Source organism: Crassostrea angulata, chromosome 8 (genome assembly GCF_025612915.1).
Source record: "Crassostrea angulata isolate pt1a10 chromosome 8, ASM2561291v2, whole genome shotgun sequence".
In the NCBI taxonomy this organism is placed as follows: domain Eukaryota; kingdom Metazoa; phylum Mollusca; class Bivalvia; order Ostreida; family Ostreidae; genus Magallana; species Magallana angulata.
In genome coordinates, this window is record NC_069118.1 from 1515344 (window position 1) to 1526254 (window position 10911).

The 10911-nt window shown below is 34.9% G+C and overlaps 1 protein-coding gene across 1 annotated transcript; it reads right to left on the minus strand.

Annotated features, from left to right (window-relative positions):
* Position 1: 1 nt before the first annotated feature.
* LOC128158994 (uncharacterized) lies at positions 2-7085 on the minus strand. Its single transcript, XM_052822015.1, has 6 exons — positions 6926-7085; positions 4707-4821; positions 4440-4586; positions 3412-3577; positions 3130-3323; positions 2-2552 (listed from the first exon to the last, which is right to left on the minus strand). The coding sequence occupies exons 2-6, from the start codon at positions 4788-4790 to the stop codon at positions 873-875; spliced, it is 2271 nt and encodes a 756-aa protein (XP_052677975.1). The 5' UTR covers positions 4791-4821; positions 6926-7085; the 3' UTR covers positions 2-872.
* Positions 7086-10911: the final 3826 nt, after the last annotated feature.

The following is a 10911-nucleotide window of genomic DNA, read 5'->3' on the forward strand; positions in this document are numbered from 1 at the left end:
AAAATCTGCCGTGGTTTTAATTCTTGTACAAGTCCGCATCACAAAAAAGTGATCGCCATACATACAGAAAAATTTGATACAAAACTTGTTACAATCTGTCTTTTACACCTGTCCCACATGTATACTGACCTGAATATTCACTGCACACAGGTACAGTGCTGCAAACTCATGAAAAGATGCATCAAATAAGTAAAAATGATTTCAATGCTTAATGAACATAAATCTCTCAATACACAGAGGGTCCAATGCCATCTTCTGTGGCAACCACCTCTTTACCAAAAAATAAGAAAGGAGTAGAATTAATGCCTGTCCCAGATTAAAATCTGATTGTTCATCTCATCCTCCATATACCAGCAACTCATCATAACGCTGGAGTTTAGCTGCAAAAAATAGTCAAAAGTAGAACTTCTGACATACAAGGTGGACTAAGCAATAAAGTATCTGGATAAATGGGAAATCAAAATCACAACAAAATCAAATTTTAAAAAATGCCGCAGTAGAATGATGAGTCCAGAAATTGTTTTCCTTGGCTTTGCTATACAAATTGTTATTGGAACATTGAGAGGAAGATACAGGAAGTGTTGATTACTGCAACAGCAGCTAATTGTGTGGAAAGAGAAAAATCGGCATAGCGCACAAACACAGCCTCTTGTCTTGTCATTGTAATAATCTATTACAAACATAAATTATAGGAATCTAATAATCAATTCCAATAAAATTAAGCATAAATAATTAAATCATTAAATTTGTACAAATCTCATTAATTACATATATATATATATAATACTGTACAATGATAAAAAAAATTCAGATTCTACAAAACAAGACGAAGTCTGTGTAATCAATACAATTAATTTTTAGTGTACATTTTTCTAATCATCATCATCAATTACTATTGCCTCCTCCGGTTTATTGCTGACTAATTTTAACGGTGCTATAGCAATTGGAGGACGCTGGAGGATATTTGGTTTGGCAGAAATGACGGATCTGTTATCAGCTTGAATAGTCTGCACCTCTGGAGCACACTTCTCCAAAGTAGGCATTCCGTTTACATGATTTGCGGACACAGAGTTTGTGAGAAGACTACGTGGGTTTGAGATTCGTAGTGTCAGTGGTGATGCCACTTGTCCGTAGCTGATGTTACGACTGGCGGGGGAAGACGGTAGTGGTCTCGGTAACAAGTCTCTCATCGGCACAGATCCCGGGGCCGTGACGTGAACTGGCCTTTTGGCTGTGTCTTGATCAACCTTTGAGGGAGATTTTATGCCGAATTGAGTTATAATTCCACTCCGCGGTCTAAACTGGTTGTTCTTCATGATAGGACTGTTACGGCCCACCAGATTCTCACTGGAGAGAGAGGTGGGCTTCAGTACCCCTGAGCGTGATTGAGGAGTGCTTGGCCTAACAACACTGCGATTCATTTGTGGCGGACATTTTCTCGGAGATGCTGTTAAGGTGGACTGGTCCGTCTCGTCATCTGAAGAGTCGGACAATTCAATGATCTGAATGTCCTCATCTTCTTGAATTACTTTTCTATGTGGATTAAAAGTTTGTTTACGCCTATTCTCCTGAACTTTCTTTGGAACGTAGATGACTTTCATGGTTTCCGTTCCATCAGGATTCGTGACAACCCTGGTGATCATGTCGTAGTGCTGCATCGACTGACTGGTGCGGATTCTGTTGATGTTCTCGTTGATCTGTTTTATTCGTGCACTCTTTGGACCATACAATGGCTTACTCAGAATCTGCCGTAAATGAGAATCCACCCTCGTAGACGTCTGGTTGTTCATTGGGAAAATTGGTGAAAATGTTCGTTGTGGTTTCATTGTTCTTTTCGGTTTTCGTTGACACCAGGTTTGAATTGTTTCTGGTTTTAGTCTTGTGAGTTTCACAGAACAATCTTTGAGACAGCAGAGTAATTCTCTGCTTCTCTTGGTTAATCCTGTTTTCTTTGTTATCATGAATTCTCGACGTTGCCCAGAATTGAATTTGTAAGAATGAAAAAATTTGGAAGCGAACTTTTTCCGTTTTTTGTACACAATTGGATAGGTTCTCTCTGAACGTAATTTTTCCATGAATTCATTTTTTTTAACACCGACACAATATTGCTCATAATCCTTGACAACAGGAATTGAAGCATCAATCTTCAGATGTTTCTTAACTCTGTGACCAAGGACAGAAGTGATATCAATGCCGAATAAAAGTGAACTTTTAGAGATTTTCTTCTCCAACTCCTCCCCACTTTCTGAGTCACTGAACATCCCACTAAAACTGAGATGTCTCCTTCGAGAATTGGCCTCGGTGTCTCGACTTAGTTGAGACATGAGTGATTTTGGAGTCCGTGGTGTTCGAGGAGCCTCGGGGAAGGAGACCTCAATAATTTCACAATCACTGTCCACTTCTTTCTTTGGAGAAACCTCCACCTTCTCTGAATCTGGTTTCTGCATCAAGTCCAATAAACCAATGAACACAGGTTTCTCTGGCCGATAATTAATGTCTGGGTAGGGCAATCTCCTTTTCCTTTTGCGAAATTTTGGAAAATTTCTATATTTCTAGAAATAGGAAATGAAAAATAATGAGTTAGCCATATATCTGTTGTACAATCATATTGAACACACTGTATTTTATTTTTAAAATCCTCATGGACAAGAACACTTTCACAATCTTAATAACTATTAATATTATCAAACCACCAGAAAATTGAAAGTTTCACTTCTATACTGCAACTGAACATCTATTCTATTAATTAGATACTTAGTTAAAACATGACTAAAAGGAAGTCCTGAGGACACAATTTTTCAGTTTCTTAACTTCCTTTTAACAAAAATTTCCTTATAGTCATTTTCCTTTTAAGCAAGTTACTACAGTATTTGTCCCTACATACATGGGTGAATCCAAAAAATCTTATTCTGATTATTGTGGTTGAGGGTTCCAAGACATTTTCCCAGTAATTTATCAGTGAATTCATTAAGTCAGAATTTTCCAAGGGATTCTGACCATTCTGAACCCCACCCCCTACATCTCGGCACATTTCCACTTGTAGTAGAGTATATCAAATATATATGTCTACTGAGATATTGGACCATGCCTGTGGGGTATATATATGTCAACTTAGATATTGGACCATACCTGTGGAACCCTCCTCTGGAGAGCCTCCCTCTGTCTCTGGATTTCCAGGATCCTGTTCTGGGCCTCCCTGACCTCAGCCTCTTTTTCACATTCATCCTGGTGCTCCATCAGCGTGTCTTGGTCACTGAACTGTTTGGTACACAGGAAGCACACCCAGATGGGGGCGTCGTTGGCCGCTACAGCGGACTGCGTGTCTAAAGAGAAATAAATTGGTTCAAATCTACATTACAACAAAAATAATTTTATTTTAAATTATATAATCAGAGCCCGGTAGAGACTGACCAGTGACAGGAAGTGGGGGCTCAGTGGCGCCCTCTGTTGTTTTTGCCTCCTCCTGCTCCCTCTCCATGGTGTCAAATTTTCGTGAACTAGAGTCATTCAGAAGTTTCTCCTGCCCTAGATGTCGGTAACACGACCTCACCACTTTTCTCAGCAGTTCTATCTGATCCTGTATAAGGGAGGGTTTCAAGGATCAATATTGTAATAATTTTGATTAAAACATACCTTTTACAGAGAAGTCCCTACTGATCATCAACCTAACACTTACATGATGGTATCTCTTTGAATAGATCAGAATTTTTTTTTCATTTTAGACCCTTTTTTGTAAGTTCAGTAGCTTTGATTTCTAAACACTTGTTCATATATTGTGAATAATGTTCTACCAAAGACTGACAGTTGGATAAAAAATTATTCACACACAGAAATGAAAAATTATCATATTATATTGATTTAGCTGCACAAGGCCATTTCTAAAAATAAGCCTCTTAAAAATTGTAACCAAAATAGGCTGTAATTATCTTGCTTTTAAAATACTTGGAATACATGCTTTGGTAAAATGCCACTCTGGGAATGACCCACTAAAAACTCTGATACACGTGACAACTCACACTTGCTAAACATAACCAAGTTTTCATTACTCTTAACCATGAAAGAATTAAAATCAAAGGTAAACAAGTGCTCCAATAACTGAATATAATCAGAGGCGCTGAATTCATTTTGGTCCTTGAGTCAATGTCTGTTTTGTTTTCCTCGCTTATCTTGCATAGTTGATGAAAAAAATAATGAATCTAATCTAAAGTCATGCGAAGAAAAGGGGGTCATATGTTATTATTAATTAAGAGTAACAAGTTTAACTAAGTGCCTAATGTGGCACAAATCTTTATGGTTAGACTCCGGGGCCTCTGAGGATACATCATAAAGAGAGTAGAAAGTCCGATCACTTATACATGTACTTTGATATCTAGACACCTTGGATATCTTAATTACTGGGTATACTGAGTTGAGATAATGGGGTTTGAGTAATTCTTCACCTCCTCTTTGCTGTCCTTTAACCCTGGATCCACCCATGGGATTTCTGTGGGCCACCACTCTGGTTTAAACTGGTTCTGACCAAATAATGGTACATCTCTTCCTGTGGACAGTTGTACCAGGTTTGGAATAAACTCAGTCAACTGAACCTATAGGTGACAGAAAGGTTAAAGGTCATGAACTCTCAAATAAAAGTCAACACTGTACACAATTACTGGAATTGACTCATGGCAGAAATGAGCAAATATTGACAGATTTAAAATCATTACCTGTGACATGGAGTCCACGGCAAGGGGAGGTAACTCTGCCAACATAGCATTGACTTCCTGTTGGCCCTCGTTCTGTACTACCATGCCGTCGACGGAAAGTCTCTGTTCATGGCTCCTGTACACAAATACCAGGACATCATGCATCAAACACAAATTCATTAACATCTAGTCACTTTTCTTTATGAATGTTGTGCAATTAAAGAAATGATCTAGGACATTTTTTTCAGAAAGAATCTTGAGAGAGACGTAAATTTCTCTTTGCACATAAAATAGTAATAAGTACAGAAATTTTCCAGCGATAATATTGAAGTACAAAAGACCAACTTTCATTACAACAAGGGATAAAATTTAGGCCAATTTTTAGATAATTGTGAGCCGTGACCAAGCAATAGTCAAGTACTCACATAATCATTGAAATCCCTTATAAAAAACAATCATATCTTTCCAGAACTAGTTGTAACAGTACAGTGATATATCATTATATCTATCGTATTGATAGACTGTACATGCTATGATACATGTACATGTATCACATTGTCACATGCATACCACGATACACATTTTTCTTGGAAAAGATTTTAATTACAAATACAGCTGCACTTCGACATCTCGAACACTATTATCTCGAATACAATTGATATGTCGAAGTGATTTGTAAGTCCCAGCCACTTATTTTTTTAAAGTGTTTTACTCTTGATATCTCGAATACTCGTATATCTCTACGTTTTTAAACAGTCCCATCTTGTTCGAGATAACAAAGTTTGACTGTACCAAATATCTGCTCCCTTTTTCCAATTTTTGTAAGTGCTTGGGTGTTTTTTAGGATAATACAGTATAAAGGTAATTGACATAGGCCCATCAAACAGTATAAGGGTACATAAATTCACATTGTCAACACAGTATGATTGTTGTATAAATGATATCATCATAGTTTTATAAACATTTTTAGTTTTTTAAATTACTTGATGTCATGTTGCATCGCATTAACATAAATATCTTAATACGTATCACATAGCAGCTCTATACTCATTATCTCAAGCCTATCATGAGCCCATTGGGCTTTGCAGGTTTTAATTAATTTTATTACCACGTTAATTTCCCAGTGATCTTTTTAACAATGATCTTTATGTCTTAATACAGTTTTTTAAGGTAACCGTAACATGATCGTCACTATACTTTGCCGAAGTTATCCTCGTAAATTTCTTAATTTTTTTTATGTCATGATATTTATAAATACCTCAGGGTTCAATTAATGCAATATTAGGAAAAAATCCCAAGATTTCTCCTTTGAAATGTTTCTCTTGCTAACGCGGGTTATGTTTTTTTCCTGCAATGTGGCTACCTTCATATCCCGAATGAATCACCAAAAAAAGCATTTTATTGTTTAAATGATAACAAATTACTTCATAAGTTTTGTTAATGTATCATATACAACCTTTAGTCTGATCTCAAAAGGGGCATAATTCAAATTACATTTTGCAGAGTATGAAATCAACATTTCAACAGGGATTATTATTGCGAAGCCGAAAACTAGTACAGTAAATCGAAAAACTCACCAAATTCAGGGCATGCAAAAACGCACAAAAACAAGATGTTTTGAGTTCCTAATAATTATATAATCTAACAGATTAATAAATAAGGAACCCACCATTCAAAATATGTCAACATGGTCAAGTTTTATCCAAAAATATCAAGAAATAAGGAAATACAAAAAGAAAACGTTAAATTTTAGCAGATTACTGGTGCAATGCCAGTATAATAAATTTCAGTTGACAAAAAGCACAAATTACTTCCCCTTCATAATGAACATCAGACATCAACACCAAATTGCTTGGTTGAATATACACATGTATTGCACATAATGCTATCATTTCAGTTTTCACAGCACAAAAATTTAGTATACTGAAACAGTGATAGCGAGAAAATGAAAATAAATCCACGCTGACGATTTCCGTCAAATTTACGTCATCAATAAAACGTCTTTTCAACGCTACTTCAAATTCCGACAATATTTTAAGAAATACATTATTTCCCCCACAAGATGATATGATTTATTACAAAAATATCGATATTTGAAACGTTCAAAAACAAAAAACAACCGTGTCCTTTTTGTATCGATGTTGTAAGAAATCAATGAACACAATGGCGCTAAACTGCGAGTGCTCCAGTTTGCCAAAAAATATACCGCTTCACGACCAGTTTTTAATCGAAATTTTTACCTGATTATTGGCTCCTATGTCTGTTTCCTCTCTCTGCAAAAAACTGCCTTTGTTTGCACTAAAATTAACCCACATACAGTCGATATATTCACTACCCCTCGCTCTAAGCGGAAAACAAAATGGCTGCCAAAATTGTAAACTTCGCCTTCTCGTTCACGCGATGACGTCACAACACTGACCTACCTCGATATCGAGTGACGTTGTGCATAGAGGAGACAACTTGTAGGCTACTTTTATGTTTATTAAAGATATGTGAACATGCCAATAACAAATTTTAAATTAAAAATTGTAAGTGTCGTTGTTTCTTCGGTCATGGCTTTCCTTTTTTCAACCCTACACTGTTTTAATTTGAAAGGTTTCCCGACCATAAGTTGTTTGTTGCTAAAGATGCTGTTGTTGTTGTTGTTTATCTACGTCTGATTAATACAAAATCTATGATGAAGTTGTGTATATGACAGCTGGGTTTTTTTAGACTGTATATATATTTAGTTGACCGTGACCGCGACTTATAACTGTTGTTCCGCGGCCTATTTACCAACTTTTTGGCAACCATATAACAATAAGTCTTCAATCTGAAAATTAACTTTAAGGTATACGTTTACTCAGAATGAAAAAAAATTCCACTGATGATAATGAAAAACCATCTATTGTGTGTTGAAGACCTATCATGGTAGTGCTATTTTTCACTTTCAAAAAAGTAGGTCAATGACCTACTTTTTGAGATAATGGCCATTGCATTTTTTTTGAAAATTTAAGAAAAGTCCCTAAAAATTTTACATTATGATTGAAATTTTCTTAATTGTGAAAATAATACAAATTTAAAAATGAAATACACTTTAATTTTAAAAAATCAAATACAGTTTACGAATGGCAGTGACACGAAACAGACACAAAGCATTAAGTTTTAATTTTCAATTTTTTATGAATATTCCAGTCCGAATTTCCTCTATCATTTTTCAAATTCCTACCCTTTTTTATTCAATTTTACAAAAAATTGAATTATGATAATACTAAAACATTTATAGCATTAAATTAGGTATATTGACCTTACTCTGCAGGCATAAAAGTTATATGAGGTCAATGATAAAAATTTTGAGATATGGTGTCTTTTATCGTTTTTAAGCATTTTTCAATATTTTTGTAGTGGGTGCCATTCGAATATCTAAATGAAAAAGTGAGGTAAAAACAACATAAAATATGCAAAATTATGTTGACTAACAAATAAAATCTTAACTTTGAATATTACAGTCCTACCAAAAATATTTCGGTGAAAAACAAAATCTGAAAATTTTAGTCCGAATTTCCTCTGTTTTGCTAAAAGTCCAACTTTGTTTGAGCCTTATTTCATAATATAGTAAAAATATCGAATGGTTTATCAATAATAATTCATTTCATAAATAATTTTAGTGTTTAGAACAAATATTACACATGACATTGAACTTTATAACAATCCGAATTTGAGTCCTGAAGGATGACGTTTACTCAGAATGAAAAAAAAATTCCACTGATGATAATAAAAAGACATTTATTGTATGTTATAGATCTTTGATTGTAGTGTTATTTTTCTCTTTCAAAAAAGTATGTCAATGACCTACTTTTTGAGTTAATGGTCATTGAATATATTTTTAAAAATCCCATAAAATTTTACACTACGATTGAGATTTTCTTAAATGTGAAAATAAAACATATATAAATCAAACACTTTCAAAAATGAAATACAGTTTATGAATGGTATTGGCACTAAATAAATACAAAGCATTAAAATTTCGGCTACAATTTTTCAAAATATTCCAGTCCGAATTTCCTCTAGCAGTTTTCAAATCCCTACCTATTTTTTCTCCAATTTTACAAATAATTGAATGACGATTATACGAAAACATATATAGTATTAAACTGCTTATATTGGCCTTAATCTGTTGGCATAAAATTAATTTATATGAGATCAATGATCAAAATTTTGAGATAAGGGGTCTTTTATCGTTTTTAAACATTTTTCAATAGGACTTTTTTTGCAATTCGTGCCATACGAATTCTAGGTCTTTCCGGCAGAGTTCGGAAAAACACCCGAGAATTTGTGATTGACCAATTCATGCATTTGGCACACCTTGCCGGCAGATTCGGTCTTCACCGCCGTGAAATGTAGGTTACGGAATTGGTCGAGGTTTGCCGAATGGCACAATACATATCACCTCGTCTTTTTCCGTCATTTGTTACGGTAATTGACCGAGCTAAATGTTACATTTCCCATCATTCCGCTCGTAATGGAATTGTGGGAAATTCAAACGGATCAAACCACCATTCTATGATTTATTCATGTACATCTATTTATGTACATAAGCACTCAGTCCAAAGATTTCAAAGCTTTTGAGTTTATTTTAATAAAACCACCAGTGCGTTATAACTTATATACTAATATGCTTAAAAAATATTTTTAACCACAATGAAAAATACCATATTTATTTATTTTATTTTTTTTGGCGAAACGCACCCTCTATATCGTCAGATTAATTGATGCGACCCAAAAATTCGAATAAAAAAGTCCATTCTATTTCCAACGACGTGTAATAAAGGTACCCGGATGAAAACGTTGAAAAATTGTGTAAGGCGTTGGCCTTGGAACGGGGGGGGGGGGGCTTAGTCCATCCACTTTTTTGCAGAGCTATACCTAACCATAACCAAGGACCTTTTTTTTTGCTTGTCAAGAGTTTTTGTTAAGTCTAGCGACCCCCCCCCCCTCCACAATTTTCCCTGTATAGGCCTAGTAATTTTTGTTAAAAACATACATGTATTATCATTTCTGTAAATATCTCCGTTCAAAAAGAAATGAGGTCTTTAAGAAGAAATGTGGGATTTTAACAATAGGAAAAATCCGGTTATCGAAATGATGAAAATTTAGTTACTCCTATTGTATATGGATAAGTTCTCCTACAGTTTTTAAGATAGGAAGTTGTTGTTTTACAGATCAATTGTACATATATATCAGAAATATGCATTATTACGTGGATTTTGATTGTTGCTTATTTATGCCAAAATATAAGATATACATTGAATTTTATTCATTTTTCTCACTTTCACTTGGATTCTCATTTTTGATAATTTATCTTTCATACTCTGTCCCGAGTTTTTGCTTTCACCACTTTTTGATTGATATTTCGAATTGACGATAATCATAAATACATTTGTGCTCGAATTACTTTCATCCACTAATATGAAAAATATCCAGATTATCTGCTTTGAAACGCCCCCTCTACCGCTTCAGGTTTCAATACGCATCCAAAAATAGAAAGTCTACGAGGATTTTGCATTGCATCAGCCATTAATAAGCCCGGATGATAACGTTGAAAAATTGCGCGAGGTATCCCGAGTACTTCCGAATGGCGAAAAGATCTAAACATTTCCCATTATACATCTCCGTCGTTTATAATTGTTCAAGGAAGATATCTTGGATATATTCCCCTTTATCGATTTCAACTGTATTTCTTTCACAGGTGTGTGTATTTTTCAAATCATCAAAAAGTGATGGAAGCAATAACTTGGGACAGACTATAAATTAAAAGTAAGGATGGTTAGACCTTGTCATTTTCTTGCAAAATATTGCAGATTTATACAGAGTATCCCATTTCTAGTGTTTGGTAGTGTTTATCAATTTAGGGTCGACAAAATTGATCATGAATTCTGTTAAAACAGAACCCTGTTTGCTGTCACGTTGACATCTTTTCCCTTGTATAGATTTCAATTGTACTTCTTTGACAGGTAAGTATATTTTGTGAAAAACCGTAATGTCCGAGCACTTTGTTCCTCATATACTGTATAGATGGGATGAGGGACATCCCCAACCCGCATGGGATAATCCACATTACACAAATCTACACGATAAAGTTCCTGGAAAAAAAAGCTTATAACTCCCCGAAACAAAATCGTCTCACGGACCTACCCCCTCTCTCCGGAAATTACACGCCTATCTCATATATAAATCTTCCAAAGGA

Bases quoted from the DNA above. Each gene is read 5' to 3' on its own strand.
- LOC128158994 (XM_052822015.1), bottom strand. From the start codon at position 4,790: ATGGTAGTACAGAACGAGGGCCAACAGGAAGTCAATGCTATGTTGGCA. The intron at 3,324-3,411 runs GTCAGTCTCTAC...ATTTCTCTTTAG, and splicing joins GCCCCCACTTCCTGTCACTG to ACACGCAGTCCGCTGTAGCG. The intron at 2,553-3,129 runs GTATGGTCCAAT...TCCTATTTCTAG, and splicing joins TCCAGAGGAGGGTTCCACAG to AAATATAGAAATTTTCCAAA.